The 18214-nt window shown below is 40.6% G+C and overlaps 1 protein-coding gene across 11 annotated transcripts in view; it reads right to left on the minus strand.

Moving 5' to 3' along the window:
- The window catches only part of DOCK10 (dedicator of cytokinesis 10), a 158169-nt gene that overhangs the window by 93488 nt on the left and 46467 nt on the right, over nt 1–18214 (minus strand). For 9 of the 11 annotated variants that reach the window (XM_062638894.1, XM_062638892.1, XM_062638890.1 and 6 more), the window contains exon 2: nt 2965–3084. In XM_062638894.1, the coding sequence (XP_062494878.1) occupies nt 2965–3084 (120 nt within the window). Of the gene's footprint in view, nt 1–2964; nt 3085–14848; nt 15181–18214 lie in introns of those variants that run through there. The other 2 variants (XM_062638896.1, XM_062638900.1) reach the window with 2 other exon arrangements.

Raw genomic sequence — 18214 nt, forward strand, 5'->3', positions numbered from 1 at the left:
TCATAAGATGTTGGAAATTATCAAGAACAATCTTGTGAGAATAACTGCATTCTCTTTGAATGACATTCAGAGAAAGCAATTCTGGGCTGAAACAGAAGACCAGACAGCACAGCAGCTATGATGCTAACTGACCTGTATCTGACGCATGTGATGAATACTACAGATCCAGAAATGGGAAATCATTATTAAAAGCAGAATTTTCTCTTATGCTCTCTACTTCAGATGATTGTTTTGGTGGGTTTTCATTCCAAAGAGGCTTTTGCTCATAGGATGTACTAACACACAAATCCAAACTGAGGCTGTATCAACACTGAGTCACAAAGTCTGAAGTAACTGTAATCATTAGGAGTTAAACAGTAATGTCCACCATTTCCTGAGGCATTATCACATTAAATAACACTCAGAGCCAGGCTAAGCACCTCCTAATTCAGTCAAAGGTGGATCTTATTCTACTCAAATGGCTGACCCAAACTTTTGTGCACAGGTGATATTTCAGCAGGAAGGAGCATGGCTATAAATAGCTGGAGCTGAAAAACCTGTCTGCTATGAAAGCTCTGCAGTCCTATGTGGTAGCATAGGCTCTTGTTACTGCAGCTGACTTCAAGAGAACATAACAAAGAAAAGAGACAGGTTTATTGCAAGGATATGGACCCTACCTACCGCTGCCTCTGCCCTTCTGTGAGTACTGGCTACTTCTGCAATGCAAGTACTCCTCTCATCTGCCTTAATGTATTTCTTTTCTTTTTTTCTTTTTTTAATTTAAACATATTATGCAGAGCAGCTGCAAATCCCAACACAGAGGAAACAATAGAAGTAGCCACTAAAAGCCAGCCAACAGCTGCTCAAAATGAAATGAAAGTAAGAATATGAAAATATGGTTTGACAGACAGACGTCTCGAGCAGTAGGACATGATTCTTCTTTCACTGAGACAACTTGTGCCACTGACTTGAGTTCAGTTATTTTAAATCAAGGGCTCAAGGGCCTTGTGACAGCACACAGTATGTCTAGCCAGCTTTATAATGCTAAATTTCAATTTCATAAATTTACAAATGTGTAAAATGGATAAAAGAATTAACAATGATGAGGAAACCTATTCTGTTTAGTCTTCTCTCAGTCCCATGAGCACATTAACTCAGTTAATGCCACCAAGGAAATAGAGCCATTTAGTAAAATAAAGCAGCAAATTAGATTAAGCCAGCCCCACAGGACAGTAGCAGTGCCATGAGCTGATGGGAAGGGCTCTCACACAGCAGTTACAGCTGGTCACAAATTGAAATGTGTTTCCATTAGAGAATATCTATTCATCAAAATCTAAATCCTTTAAAAGATGGGTTGATTTTGAAGAAGTTGCAGTTTTGAAGATACAGGCAATCAGCCAGTTTACTGTGCCTGGCAGCCTGACCAGGCAGCTCCTGCTCTCCTGAGCTGCCCATCACTGCTGCAGGGAGGGCTGCCCTGGACTTCCAGGTTCTCAGGTTCTTTGCAGATGGCCAGGACAAACAACAGGGAACCCAGCATGAGGTCAGGCAGCTCCACAGCTGCAGGATCCGGTATCCATTGCTTGTCAACATCCCACCATGGGAGCCTGCCTTGGCACTGGGGACCCTGCACACCCCAACACTCAGGATGCCAGGTCTCAAACATCACTGGAGAAAAATCCCTGGACAATCACTGGACAATCCCAAAACCAAACAAAGATCAATTACACTTGGATTTATCTTTCTTGTGCAATCTAACATCAGCAACAGCACAGCTTGGAAATATCACAGCCACTGTCTAAGAAGTCTGACTTTGAGCAGAAGGCAGGGAATCATGGGCTGTCTTATTCTAGTGGCCAAATACATTAAACAGAATAGATCAGAAAGACTGGATGCAAGTGACGGAAGCATGATTAAATTAGATTGTAACAGAAGGGAGAGGTTCCAGCACTGGTCAAACTACCACTGTGATGAGCAAACAGACAAGTATACATTATGGAATAACATGTTTTCTGAGTTCCTGAAATATATTTGGGAACAACCAGGGCTTCAAGTTCCCATGGGTGATAAACAGCACAACAGGGAACATGCGCTGCAAGGTGCAACTTTAAGAATAAGAACACCAAATTTGAGAGCAAATAAATCAGCACCATGACCCGTGACTATTAAACTAATATAATGAATGCTTATAACAAATTTGTTCTAATGCATTCTAACAACAGATCTGCTGTTCTCTCAGCCCACTGACACTGGGCACCCAAAAGGACTGTCGTGATTTAACTCCAGCCAACAATAAAGTACCATGCAGCCACTTCCTCACTCCCCAGTTTAATAATGGAAATTAAGAAAATAATGAAAAGGGAGAGAATAAAAAGAGAGAGGAAAAAAAACCACCATAAAGACAAGTGATGCACAATACAATTCCTTACAACCTGCTGACCAATACCCAGCCCATCCCTGAGCAGCAACCAGTCCCTCCCAGCCAACTCCCCCCAGTTTCTACACCAAGCATGACGCGCTGTGGTATGGAATACCCCTTTGGCTAGTTTGGGTCAGGTGTCCTGTCTCTGCTCCTTGGGGTTCTGCTGCCCCTCCTCACTGGCAGAGCATGAAACTGAAAAGTCTTTGATCAGGGTAAGTGCTACTGAGCAACAACTAAAGCATCCGTGTGTTATCAACATTACTCTCATACTAAATCCAAGACACAGCACTGTACCAGTTACTAGGAAGAAAACTAACTCTATCCTAGCCAAAACCAGGACAGAGCTTTATCTAACTCCTGAACAGTAAATTCACTTATATATTAATGAAAAAAACAGAGTGAATTTTGTAGGAGGGAAGTAAAGCATTATACATATGTTAAAAAAAAACACGTTAGAGAGCTCTTGGGCAACTTCTGCCTTTCTCTCTAGCAGTAAAGATAAAATAAAGAGATGAACAGACAAATCTAAAAGAAAAAATAACATGTATTTGCCTTTTACTTACTGAAAAGTCATCATCGGGGAACAATATCAGATCCTTAAATTGGTTATCCCCAATATTTTTTTCAATCTCTGTGATAACAGCTTCATAATCCAAAGGCTCCAGGAGTTTGGGTTTTTCCTGCTGTGAAAAAAAAAGAAAGATCAGGTAATCTCGTTACGTTCAAATTTGCCTTCCTCACCCTTCATACACTGCATTCTGCTGTGTTTTTCCTTTTTTTACACCAAAGTATGAATTCTTCCCAACTTGTTGCAGCTGAGCTCATGCAAGAACAATGGAAATGAGGAAATTGGGCCACCCGTAACGGTCATTCTCCATATAATAACTCAAGAGCGACCTGTCAGCTCATTACAGCAACCAAAGCAACCACATTAACCTACCTGTCATTCTCAGGAACACTCTCTTTTCCTCCCTAAATACATATAGTCAAATAGACAAATGGACACATTTCAAACAGAACATAGATATAACTTTGAGCTAATATATTTTACAATAAGTAACCTACTAATTTTTTCACTGTCTTATACAGTCCCACCTCTTGAATTGCTGGCAGGTTGTGAGTGCCACCACACTGTTGTACTTGGTAATAATCCAAGGTTACTCTCCTGGAATAAAGTATCTGGCACCCACCCCTATTGTTTCTCTTGTAAGAAACTGGACTACTATCACTGTAATAGGACTATTATTGCCTGAAATAGCAGTAAAGTAAGAAACCATCATGGGAACAGACAAACAAAAGTAAAGCCACACAGTCTCAAAATATAGCCCAAAAATAGAAAAAAAAGAAGCCCATCCGACATGACAGAATACATTAAACAGATGAAGAGTCACATATTAAAGTTACAACATCTGCTTAATTCAAACTCAGAGAAACTCAGTGAAGGGGCAAGAGAACTCCCAGAAGGGATGAAAAAGCAGGTCATGATGCAATAGTGGATGTTAAGTAGGCTGCATATTACCCGCTGTTCTTGTATTGTGCTAGAACAATACAAAGTTTTTCTCCCTCCCCCTTCCCTAAACCAAAATCACATTGTATTGGAAAAGAAAGCTTTCACATCTCCATAAAACAAATTTCTGCAATGGACAATCTCATGATTCTCCATCACATTTGATTATGTATATATATATATATATATATCATTCACATATAGTCCTTTATACATATAACAGTCCAAATACGCAAGTCTCTCCCTCTTCTGACTTAATTCTAGAGAGTTCTTGGTTTTTCCATTAATTAGTCATCTCAAGATTTCTCCCACCCTTTGTGAGAACTGTTTCTCTTCTACATTAAGGTCAAGATTCCCTTTTGTGTCAAACGCATCTATGAAAAGTTTAATTATCAGTAACACAGCCACACAAAATGGGTTAAAACACTGGGATACTCATGTTCCTAGAAAGTTATTCAATTGCCGAATAGCTCATGATAGGACCACAGAGTAACACAAGACCTCCACAGGTTTTCTACTCCAAGCCCCTGCTCAAAGTAAAGCAAGCTGGATCAGGCTGCTTGGGAACTAGTCCAGATAAATCTTGAAAACCTCCAAGGATGGAGATGCAATTCAAGAAGTTGGAGCTGTTCCTCCAACAGTCAGTCTATTAACTCTCTTCTCAGTCTATTAACTCTCTTAATCCTGTTTGGCAGCTTAACAGTTAATAAACTTCTAAAAATCATTAGTATTTAGTACTCACAGGCCAAGAGCACTATCTACTGATGATGAGACATTAAAGACTTGTAAAATATAGACAAGATCAACACAGAGGAGTAATAAATGAAACTTTTTTGAAAGCTCCTTCTCAAGGAAACTTGTTCATGAATGTTGCTGTGGTATGCGAGGGGTTGGAGGGAAAGAGAAGCAATACTTAACCTACCTAAATACGTTGCATCTACCAACTCCCAGGAAACAACTAAAAGGTTTTTCTGCATGAATAAAATAAAAAAGGATTGTAACACAGATGCTGTGTTAAATTCCTTCCTAAATGAATCTGGAGGTGTACAGGGCTAGTTGTCTGCCTTGCCTTACAGTTATGAAAGGGAGACTGAATTAGAACTAAAAGTTGGAATTGTTTACAGGAAAAAAGAACTTATCTAGAAGACCAGTGTAAAATACAAAAGGCCCAAATCACAGAATGGTTTTGGTTGGAAAAGATCTTAAAGCTCATCCAGTTCCAACCCCTGCCATGGGCAGAGACGCCTTCCACTAGACCGTGTTGCTCAAAGCCCCATCCAACCTGGCCTTGAACACTTCCAGGGATGGAGCAGCCACAGCTTCTTTGGGCAGCCTGGGAAGAAACACCTTTAAAGTTTAATTTAGATTCTGTGACAGGACTGTATACCAGTATGTGATGTTCAGGTAAGACAAGGCACCCTGCTAGGATACATGAGACTTCATATTAAACCAGTCATGTCACTTTAGACTGCTCTAAGTTGGAACTTGGCCCTGGCCAGTACCAGTTGACACATTAATATCCAGTCCTACTCAACAAACACTTGGGTTGAGTAGCAGTTGTATTCTTCAGGGAGGTTGCAGTCTTCCATTTACTGACAACGGTTCCTCACAGGAACATATGGGCTCATCCAACCATCTCACAGTGCACAGCTCACTTTTGTTTCCTTTCAAATTACGTTGAATGACCCCACCATGCTTTACCCATGAGTTTCAGATTCTCCTTCATTAAATCTGCCATTGTACCTAGTTATTAAATAATCCTATATAGACGTAAGTTTCGAGGAGTTAAAACATGAAAACACCAGTGCACCCTGAGTATACCATCTCTGATGTACCTCAGATTTTGGCAATGACGCCCAGGTCTGAACAAAGTTCACTCAATCAAATTCTGGCAGACAGCGAACTCTGTAGTAGTGCAACTGTTACCTTCAGCGGGAAACTTTATAGCAACCACTTACAAGAAAACTCAAAGTAAAAGTGAAAAAAAAATACATGGGTACAAACGGGAACACAAGAGGTTCCACTTAAACTTGAGAAGAAACTTCTTCTCAGTGAGGGTGACAGAACACTGGAACAGGCTGCCCAGGGAGGTTGTGGAGTCTCCTTCCCTGGAGACATTCAAAACCCGCCTGGACACATTCCTGTGTAACATTATCTAGGTGTTCCTGCGCCGGCAGGGGGATTGGACTAGATGATCTTTTGAGCTCCCTTCCAATCTCTAGCATACTGTGATACATGCATTGACATTTATGAGGTACAAGAGTTTTATGCCAGCATCTCTCCTGTGTAGTGGTTTCACTAAAACATGTATGTTTTCTGCAGAAAGCTTGTGTCATTGACTAATCTAAGAATCCTCCCTTCCTAAAGCAGATACTGTTAGGTTTTGCAACAATCTCAACTTTTAGTAACTCAGATATACCACGGAAACCATAAATGTCCACTCTTCAAAACCAGACATGTGTCAACACAATGTTAATCTAAGTCAGATGCTCCTTGGAAAGGTCATGAATGTTAGCTTTCAAAATCTTCTGAAAAAAAAAACCATAAAGTAAGCACATTACGTAAGTAGCCATCTTCCTATTCAAGTCCTAGACTAAGAAAGAGCTGGGGAACCCCACAAATCTTGGGACTTCTCTTGAAATATGGGGAAATTCCATAGGAATGTGTGGCATTTTCAGGTTCTCTATATCAAGAGAAAGTACCTTTTTTGCTGGGCTGGCAGAAGGAAGCAGTATTCCTTCTTCCCCTTGGAAATCCCTATGAGGTTGGGCTGAGCGCAGCTAAATCTCCTTCAAAGTTAACACCGCACAGATGTTCTGATGCAGGTGGAGGCAGGGTAAGCTATGTCACATTGGCCTCTCTTTTCAGAAACTGGCAGCACTCAGAAAGCTGCTCCTGATAGCTCTCTTAAACACTCCAGGGGAAAACTTCTCCTTGACAGCTGCAAGGTCATTCACATGAGTCAAGAATGCAACTCAAGAAAACCCTGAAGCAGAGAAACACAGTGAGCGTATGAACATCACTGTTCCCACAGCACTCATTCTCTTGCTCTCAGTGCTGCAAAGGGCATGATCTGATGGAAACATTTTAACAGATGTTAAGAGAGATGACTTATGAGAAAGCTGACACATCTGAAATGTAACTAAATGTAAGTAGATGTGACATTACAAAATCACTGCAAAACTTTTCAGTGAAGCACTTCAATATTTTTCTATAGAGGTAATGACATCACAGCAAAATCCTGTATAGAATGCAGTACTGTCTTATGCCAACTCCCATAAAACTCCCATAAAAAAGAGATGCAAGTAATAGCCCATTCTCCATGCACCAACTGCAGAGATAATCTAGTCCATTCCCTGCCAACATCAAGCGTGCCAATAGAATAAACGTGATTCCTCTCTTTATCAATTCTGCATGTTCTCACAAACCTTAAGTCTATACAGTATGGACACCAACTCCATCCTTTGTGGAGACGGTTCTTTGGATTTGGCAAAGCTTAGCACTGCAACACTTAGTATTGCATTAGTGATGGGAAGTGGCAGCTGGTTTAGTTAGCAGTTTATCTCTAGAAGGCAAATGATTGCTCAGTTTTCTCAGCACAGGCAGACAGAAGCAGCAATGCTGGGATTAGTGAATTTCTCCCTGCTAGGACTAAGCAGAGATTTGTAAATGAGTAGGGCTGATTTAAAGCTAATTTAATAACCATAGTGCTGCCTCTTCTCAATTTAACTTGTCTGTTCTTTTTGGAAACAGACCAACCTAGCAATCTGTGCCAAGATCGAATTTTGCTGGCTTGGATTTTCATAATGCTTTTTATATTCTCTATCTCAAGTGAGTAATGAATTACGTTTAGTTGTACTGAAATGGTTGTGAATGCATCTAGTAAAAAGGCACTCTCTGAGTCCTCACCTGCCACAACAATCACAGCAGTACCATTTACTTCACACCCTGACAGTGTTGTGGAGCGAACACCTGTGTGTTGTTGAGCCAGGTTTTCCAGACTGAGTTGTGAGGAGATCTTTAACGAACGTCAGAGACAACACCACAGAGGGATAATCACTTAATTTCTGAGCAAAACAGCCCAGATTCCACCAGTGACATACAGTTTGATTGCCTGACGGCAATCTGTTCTAGGTACAACAGCATCATTTTTCCCAGTAATAATCACCAAAAATATCCACGTAAATGATTTTACAGAAACGGATACGGTACCTGTCTTGCCTCCAGGTGCACAGACATTGTGCACTGATGCTAGTACCCATTTTCTCTTCATAATTATAGGATAAAATGACTTACATATCCTCCTCCTGAAGCTGTAATTCTGTGAACACTCACTAAAGAAGGAAATGATGTAACTGACACCAATAATCTTTGGATAGTCATCCCAAGCACTTCTCCGTTCTAAAAATAAGCTAGACCAAATGCTATGATTGTCTAATGCTTTAATGATGTATGATTCCCAGACACCGAATCCTGAGTATCTAAAATCCACTGAATTTAATACAGATGTTTAAACTAATTTCTTCTCTTCCCCACGCCAGGAAGAAGAAAATTCAAGAAACAGATGCACAGAAAGAATTTAAACTGATGGGCTTCAGTTACCTGGACTAAAGTATCTTCATGACTTGAGGTTCCACCACATGTTTATGAAAAAGAGTCAAAAGAACTGTGGTGGCCAAGTTGGTCAGGATCAAGCAGCATTCTGATTTTGTATTTCACCCAAGCTCTGGCTTGTCTAAAATTGTAATTCATTCTAGTGTACATCTGAAATACCGAAATAGGGAGACTTAGAAGAGAAAGGGCCACTTACTGAAATAACAGTGTTGCCTTCCTTCATTTTTTTTATAGACTTCTCAATGATACCCTTAACCAAGTCCAATCTTATTAGAACTCACAACAGCAAACTAAATTACTTTCTGAGATGACATCAATGTGAAGTGCTTCTCACACTTCTTGTTCTTCCTTTCCTTTCCCCAGGTAAATACTGTCTCTGACATAATACATGCCTTTAGATTTTTTTTATATTGTTAATAAATGTAGTTAATATTATTCCACCAGGGTGGGCCAATTGAAGTTAAGTACATCTTTGCCAAGCCTGTCCAAACTGAAGCTAAAGAACAGTCAGGACCCCCTGACTTTTGGAGGAGGTGTAGTGTAAAGGCTGAATTTAAGCCTGCCTTTAGGCGTGCCTGCGATAGAGACTGCCCCACAGCTCTGAGACATGCTAGCCACCGCTGCCTGAATATTCAAGGAGATGAAGCTGAGGCCAGAAAACCATTCAATTTTATGGAGTCACCGAAACTTCTGCTTTTTGTAGGACCAATGCATGTCACTATTCACCATCAGGCAGTACAGCAGTCTGATACCTAGGGTGATTTCCATGGAAAGGGTGTCTGCATTGGGTAAAACTTTTTCCCCTACCAGCTAAGATCATGGGTGAGCAGCCAGATGACCCAGAGGGCTCCCAGCAGTGAGTCCCATGGCAGCATCTGTTCCCAGTGAGTAAAGGCAGTGCAGCCATGGGGGGATTATGGAGTCTGCAACACCTGCAAGCCGCTAAGCTGAGAGTGAGAGGTCTCATCAACCCACAATGCTCTCACCCCACAGTCCTACCCTCTCTCTGCTCCCAACACACTCCATGTTATCTTAGAGATTTTCTGAAAGGAAAGTAAGATTTGCATTTCAAGCATAGGGGAGGAAATTCAGGCTCTGCAGAAGGTATTTGGGGAAAGAACAGGGAAACATAGCCAAAAACAGCAGGCAGATGGTTCTTCCTTTTATTTTAGACCTCACCATTTTTACAACTGCTTGACCTGGCATGCATCTATTCACAGTCAACAAACTCTGGCGATGTTACAAAGGCTATATTTGGCTCAGTATCTGACCCACAGTCAACAAACTTATTAAAATTAGTGGTACAAAGAAAATTTTCTGTGACAACTTTTCCACCCTAAAAGACATCCACTTGTCTGGTCCAAAATGTTTAATTTGTCATGTCTTTCAGTAAACCTTGGAGACTTGCACTTGGAAAGAATCCAGCCAGTCTTTCAGGCTGCGCAGCACAACTGATACACTCTTCAGTGTCAGTGGTGAAGCCAACATACCAATACATTTCATTAAGGGGTTTGCCAATTCCCACAAGATTCTGGTACAGAGAAATTTGAGAAGAATTACAAGATTCAAACCCCCAAATTCCTACTGACTCAGAAATGAGTTTGACTAAATGAGACTTACTCTGTACCAACACTGGGATGGGATGAATCCCAATTTCTTACATTGGAAATTGCCATTGTTTTCTGGTTCAAAATCTATAAAGGTCTACTTTGCATATTTGCCAGCTTTAGCAGTTACTGTGAGGTAATTCAGTGTGTTAAATAGCTGAAAAATGGAAACACCTCTCATCTGGATGAGCTAACTCAGATCATTTTCATTCAGCAAGCCAACCGATTAGCAGCCATGGTTAAGACTACATAAACCACAGGGACCTGTTCTCAGGCAACTGAGAGCAACCTACTCTTTCTGTTACCTTTTGTTTCTCAAGTTAGAATTTCTCGTTGCTTTCATTACGAATTCTGAAAGCACTAGGCCTCACAAAACTATCTCACTCACAGTTCAATTATGCAAGCCACACAGGACTGTTGGTTCAGCAAAGCATCCATGCTGGGGGAGACTGGGGATGCTTTGTGCTATGCTCAACTTAGCCATAAGTATTTCCTGAATTCTGTTTTTCAGCCACAATTAAACCTGGCACTGTAGCCTTGCTGTGGTGCTTTCTGAATCTGGAAGGTATATGCACAGGCATCTTCAGTGAGCAGCATTTGCCATTCTAGACATTAGATAAAACTACCAATATAGCCTGCAAAATATTCAAGGTAGTAAGAAAACAGCTTACTTGTCCTCCGTGCTTATGCAGTAGCTAGAAACCTGGTTTAGGAAGTAGATAAATTTCATTTAATCAGAAAATTACTAAAATCAGCATTATCATGCCACTGACAACAAGGCCTCTAAAGAAACTACTAAGTTTTCTAATTAAATTTCATGTATTGGCTTTTCAAAATGTCAAAACCAACAGCTTCTAAATAGTGAGTACATCTGAAGCCCAGACTAAATATTTGCCCATAGGTCACTTCAGGGGAAAAACAAGAAACCCTTGTAACATATCTTAAGGGTTAGTTGTTTTTTAAGTTTAATTTACACAGATCTCTAACCTGGTAACATTCTGCCGCTTCATTCCCCTTACATGACCTTAGCCATGAAAAAAACGAAGCACAGTTATAGCAACAAAAGGTTTCCTTTAGGGATACAATGCTGAATTTATTCATAAAGCAACCAAGCAAAAGCCAAAGATGTTATTCACTCATCTTCATACAGATATCTAAACAGCCAGGTAGGATATGTTAGAAGGGGACTGGATAGAAGGGATGGGAGCAAAGGATCTGCTGAACCAGAGCAGGAACACTCCACCCCACTAGTTGCCTCGTTAGCGATTACTTCACCTCAGGGAAGGAGAAGTGCATTGTCCCACCCTGGGCACCAGAAAGGGGATGCTGGAATGACTCCAGTTCAACTGTTCTGTAAAAACTCTCTGCTTCAGGTTCGCTTTTTCTAGCATGGTGTCAGGTGGGCAGATTAATGGTCACAAACAGGAGCATTAACAAAACTATCCTGCAACCTGTATGTAGTGGATTTGACCAAATTTTTAAGCTTCCAGTACAAAGTTTATGTAAACAGCACTCTGACTCTGTCTGTATATACACACATACATTTATGTAACTTCATATACATAGAGTCACTGTAGTCTAAGGATAACCTACATTAAAGAAAAGATACAAACTGGATGAATAGGGGTAATGGAGCCACCTATCCAGTCATCTGTGTGCAGGTTCAGGGGAAGGATGAAAGGGAATATACACCAGGTGCTCCTAGCTCACCTGCTCTTCCACCAGGCTCATCTAGCACAAACCTGCTGCTAAAACAGTGGTGTGTTTTACATGACACTGTGCAGAGCACAGAATTGTCTTTTAAAATGTTTTTATTCACTTTGAAAACAAAGGTTTCCTTTAGTTGACTTTGCTTTTAGAGTAAATAGGACCCTTTTTTGTTTGGGACCAAAGGGAAAACTCTAATGTTTGAGAATTAGATCATGATGTTAAAGACTTTGATTACTGTTGTAAGTCTGATGATGTTGCAATGCAAGTGTGTGAACAAACTACATTGCCCATTCTCACTTAAATACTAAAAATTAGATGTATGAAGTACTAGACCTGGAGATTGAGCAGACAGCTGTTTTGAAAGGGGCTCAATCACTTCAGAAGCCACTGAAGCAAAAAGAGCTCACAAAAATGTTTGAATTAGCTCTAAATAAACTTTTCAAAAATACCACTTGACTTCTAGAGAGTACTTAGTAATAAGTCACTGTCCTGCAGGGCAAATCTCATACGTGCTGTTCCGCTTCATTTTACTCAGTGAATGTCTCTCTTTTTTTACCCACACTACGGTTACTTATCTCTTCATGAGTTATAGATATTTTTCATGCTACATATCTGCGTAAATAATTGTGTTTCCACAGAGGCTTTATCTGTAAAAATTAGTATCATCTATACACTAAGTGCTATAAACTCAGCTCCCACAATGATGTTAAAATTATAATAGTTTTCTTGACATCAACTACCCTCCCAGTCAATTATCTAGCTATCTAGTCATTTATAAATACACAAAATGCAAATGAGAGTAAAATCTTGTCAACCACACCAAGCTCAATCAACAATCACTTAAAACTAATCACATCATAATTAGTCTTACAAAACAGGAGGTTCCAGCAAATTAAGTTCATCTACAGAAAATACAGGTCTAAATGAAGTATATTAAGAAATGCACTCTTTGTATAAGGTCCCCATATACAAAAGCCTTTATACAGCTGCAGTGGGTGCTAACACCACTTTGAAAGCTGCATGATCGGAGGTGTAGAGGACTGACAAATAAAGGAGAGACTGTGTCCTGGTTGACAGCAGAAAGTGCCCATAGGCCAAAGATTTAACATGCTCCAATTACGAAATATTGGGTAGAAAGATACAGGTCACAAGCTACAAAAGTAAAGCCAAGTGTGTCTGCGTTCCTTAAGGGCTAAACAAACTATGCTTGCAGAATAACACAACATGGTGATCCCATCTTAGTCTATCTCATGTCTGAAAAGAACAGAATTAGAATGAACAGATTCCCCTGAAAACCCCAGCTACGTCCCTGACACTACAGTAGCCAGCCACTTCACGGGAAGTGTAGTGCAAACCACAACCTTCTGATGAAAAAAGCACATTACCTATTTCCAATTAAAGGCAACAGGCACACAGTTACAAATGCTCTAAGTTTTAGGTTATAATATGATACACTTTATTGACTTTTAGAAGTCACAAAAAAAACCAGTTTCTTTGGCACCACTAAATTGAACCAACTCTCAACTTCTGATATCTGAGGATAAAGGCAATAATGAACAAATATATTTGTTTTTTACCTGCAGACAGGCTTCTTTTTACTGTTACTATTTGGGCTTCATTTTATTTCTAGCCCTGCCTTCCTTCAACCACTTCTGGTGAGCACTATTCATGTACGGTCAAGATTTATAGAATCAGGACAAAAACTCCTAACCAGGATTTAAGAAGGTAAGGCAAGCAGCAGTGCCTGCCTCCTACCAAAGTCTTGTGAACTGTCAGGGTTAGATGCTTTCAGCAGCACCAGCAGTATTCGTTCCTGGGACCCAAGAACATGAAGCTTATACTTGATATCTCTGACTGTACACCAATAGCTCAGAGCAGCAGGAACTACACTGTTAAGTAGCCTTGTCGAGAAGATCCATTTCTATATAAAATACCTATCAAAAACAGCAGGTAGTCACAAGCAAACCCCAAACACTCTACTAGATGAGGCACAGACCATCTTAATCAACCTGTGATCAAGTGTTGCAACAGTATTTTCCTTCCTACTAAAAAAATAATCTTCTTTAGTGTATCATCACTGACTCTTTGTTACACTGGACATGCAGAATAGCCTCAAAAGAGCCTCCAGCAAGCGTACTCAAATACAGCTTGTAACTGGATATACAAAACTACAGTAGAAAACCAGACACCTGTTGCTGTGAAGAAAAGGATCCATTGTCTCCAAATCATTTTGGGGGAAGCCATTAAATGTTTGACATCTCAAGTAATGTCTCAAGTTAAGAGAATGCATTGAAAGCCAGTATTTCTGTAAGGCTTCTTAAGGGAAGGCTCTAAGCGTTTTACCTAATATTGTTGCAGTTTTGATTTCAGTCAGGGAAGCTGAGGCACAGTGTGCCAGTTAATGTGATCAGCCCAGTGTCACACAGCAGAGTTTCAGGAAGTGCAATCCCAGCCCAAAGCCATCACTGGCAAAGCTGCCATCTAGTACATGGGGTAGAACCTTGCTCCAGCTTTCCACCAGATGCTTCCAGAGCTTGTTCCGTTTGTTCATTCTGCACTGCAGAAGGACAGTGGCCTTCTCCTCCTCCTGGCTTTGAGAGGCATAAAGCGTCCATAGTAGGTTGTGAGACCTGAAATAGCAGAGAATAACTTTCTACTCCAGAAGCACCATTACGAATTTTCATGGAGCTACCAAGCACATGTTGCCAGGCACCAGAGAGACTACCACACAATGCTGCTACCAGTACGTGTCTGATCAATAACAAGATGCTATACAACAATTTCCCTAATGCACTTGAGCTCTGTGAACCCCTGAACTTTCTATGCTTCAGTCTCCGATTTCAGTAATCATTTTCCAATGTTCAGTACCTCATCACACAAATGGACGAAACTCAGCCAATCCTATGTATGCACCAAGGAATAAATCCTGCTCTATCCTACACATAAGTCTAAAGAGTGTTTGACCTGTAATTTCTTAGCTATTTTTTTGAAGAAGGGGTGCATACTCACGCAGTTTAATTTGTGAGTTTCTCCTTGATTCACTCGCCTAATGGTCCTTTTCTTCTTCTGCAGTTTACTGGGCTCCCGTCTGAATCTCCCACGAAAGCTCATTGTATCCATAGGAATTCAAGCAGCAAACGAATCTCTCTTTAAAAGCTGTACTCCTTTAACCTCTTTCCTTCAGCAGCTTCAGCATAAGAACTGGAAGCTGCATATACTGTTCAATGGGGAAGTATGTCTAAAACTTACATTCTGTACTCACAGTAACTGAGCAGAAAGAAGAAGAAAACCAGCAACAACTCATTCCTTCCTGTGAATAATATTCTGCTATTAAGGCGAGAGCGTCTCATTAAACCCCAGCCCCCCCCCCATGCAAATCAAAATAGGAAGTTGTATAAAAAAAAACCAACCACTTGCAACTGAACAGCTATCTTTGTCTCAAACTGCATTACATCCTTTCCTCCACACCACCTTCCCCAGTTCAAAAGCCGAACCAGCTGCACTCTTACTTCATGTGCATGTATGCGTCTGCAAACTGAAAAAAAGGCATTCACAGAACAACAACCTCCTACCAAGCCCTCAGTAGCAGACATCAGTCACAGAGTATGCAGCGACAGGTTCATGCTGCAGGGGCCCAGAATCATCTGTGTTTTTGGACCAAGGTAACAGTTCCGCTTTCAATGTGGCATGAAGCTTCCAAGAGGAAGCACCTTGCAAAATCCTAAATCTGCATACAGTTATAAAAAGGAAAAAATAGAGAAACGTGTATGCAAATATCCAAAATACTTTTTTTGGCTTGTAAAATCCTGGGTTTAGAAGTGCTTGCCTCCTGCCAACTAAGAAAAATCACTGCTTGCTTCAACCCTGCTCCCACCTGAAGCGAGAGTAAAGCTGCCAGACAGAGCCTGTTCCCCAGATGCCCCTGGCAGGGGCAGTCACAGCAGCACCCAGACAGGTTAGGAGCCCCTAATTCAGTGCCTCAGAACCACAGAGGCAATGGAGCAGTGACATGAGCAATCAAACTATTCTTAATTAAGGTAGGACACTCGCCCAATGCTGGCTGAAGGCTGGCAGGGCACAAAGGTCTTTTAGGACCGAACAAACCCCCTCAGTGCCCACACATGTGCATTTACACACACAGCCCCTTTTCTTCTCCTTTCTTCATCCTGCTGCAGCAGCAAAGCTGCATTCCCCAATGCACATAGTCTTTGTGTGGCATGCATTTATTTTATTTACTTTTTTATTTATTTTTACTCAATACCAGCATGCAAAACTAAAACAAATTGACTGTTTTTCTGCACTTTTTCTCTTTTTTTGGTCTGGATTTTGGAAACTGGACAACTAGCATCTTTTTTTAATGAGATTTGCAACTTTACTCTGAGCGCCATTTTTTTCTTTTTCTTTCCAACAAACAAATCTGAGTTCTGTGAATCTTTTCACGCATTCTTCAGCATTAGTAACATTTGATCCAAAGTAAAAAACCTCTGCAGAATTTCCACAATTGTTCCACACGCCAGATTTCCATGCCAGGAGAGCAGTCACACCAAGCCCAGAATGCCTTACCTGAGCACTACAGAGAAACACATTGGTCTGATTAGCCTGCATTTGTCCTCCACAGTTAAAATATACTGCAACTTCAGCAATTAAAACCCAATCTCTATTGTCTTTGTCATTTAGCTTTACCTTTGAGAAGATCACCTCCTTTAAACTGAGTGCTACCAGCCTGCTGCGCAACTGCTCAAGATAGATTTCACTGTACTTCTACTTAGCAGTGAAAAGCACCTTTGTCTGGCCCTAGAAAAGACAACACAAACCCTTTGCCAAGGTATGCAGACATTTCAAGTGGCTACCAATATAGCACTGCAACATTAACCAAGCTGGAATCACCCTTGTTTTCTCTCAAACCACCACACTATCTATACTGAGTCCCAAGTGCCTCTCACATAACATAGTGAATGCAGCTGCCAAGACAAGAGGTCCTTGCCAGAAGTTAAATTTAATGCTGGATCAATCAGCTCTGCTGGCTTAACTTTAAGCAGATATCAGTTCTTTTGCCTATCAACTCTTTTCTGCAACTGTCACGCAGAACAAGCTGAGCTTCATCTTGCCTTTCCTCAGGAAGGCCTTCTCCCAGCTTCGTGCATTCAGCAGTACTGAGGAGCCCTTCCAGAGCATCCTTTCCACCAAGATAAGGGTCACCACCATTTCCTGAAACTTTGATGAACTTGTGTTACTCCCAGATAATACAAAAGATGAAGTTAGGTTCATGTTTCCAGCTGGTCCTTATCCGATTTACTCTGCTGAGTATCTTTCGTCCAAAGGTTTTTCATTCCTAATATTATTAAACCTAATTTATTTTCATATCTTTGACAGCCAGTTTTTCAGACTTGACGTTAAAGGCACTGAGCATATTTTCTCAACAGCAAGGCATTGTTGAACCAATGAAATTACAAGTAAGTTACAGCATTCATACAGATATAATCAGAATCAACAGCAAACAACTGCAAATAAAGATTCCACTTTCTTAGATCTGTTTTGAATGCAAACCCCTCTACAGTTGTAATGGGGAATAACGTCTGCAGTCAAATGGGTAATAATGCTTTGTCCTGTAGCAGAAGTCCAAAGCAAACTTCATTAGCATCATTAGATTTTACAGTGTGACTGCAAAAGATTTCCTAACTTATCCTCAAAGACTTCTTTATCTCTTCAATTAAGGATATCAGGAACTTTAAGACCATCATAAAATTGGTTATGTTAACATGAATAAAGCTCCTGTGCTGCTTTTAAATTCAGAACTATTACAGATAAGAAGAGTTATCCCAAGAAAATAGGTATTGGGTCATCGGGAATCTGCAAGCCTTGGTTTATGTTTGTGAACTGCTGTACTTGATTCATACAGTCAAAATAGGGAAGTCAAAGCACTTAATAAAATGTGCACTTCTGAAATGAAAGACAATCCTCTCATAACAACACTTGCTTCATTTATGAATTAAGACCACTGTGATGACACTGACACCACCATTCAGGGGGTTTCCACAGCATAGACCAGTACTGAGAAATTTGGTTGACAGGATTAACACTTCACAACTTGGCAGAGTGCAGATCATATACCTCCCCACCTCCCTTGAATGGCTTGTGGCATTTCCAGCATGTCAACAAGCAATAACACTACTGAAGAAAAACCAAAGGATGCCAGCCATGCCCAACAGCAAGCCCTTGGAGCAGAAACAGAAACAATTCTGCACTTTGCAACCATGACATTAGCAGCTACCAACTCAGGTACCAGTGAGAAGAAAAAATATGGTACCTGGAAGAGGGTCATAAAGGGCTCCCCATCTTTAAAAACAAAACAAAACAAAACAAAACCAAACCAGA

The sequence above is a fragment of the Pezoporus occidentalis genome, unplaced genomic scaffold, assembly GCF_034315485.1.
Source record: "Pezoporus occidentalis ecotype Australia unplaced genomic scaffold, CSIRO_AGI_Poc_V1 ctg59, whole genome shotgun sequence".
Lineage (NCBI taxonomy): Eukaryota > Metazoa > Chordata > Aves > Psittaciformes > Psittacidae > Pezoporus > Pezoporus occidentalis.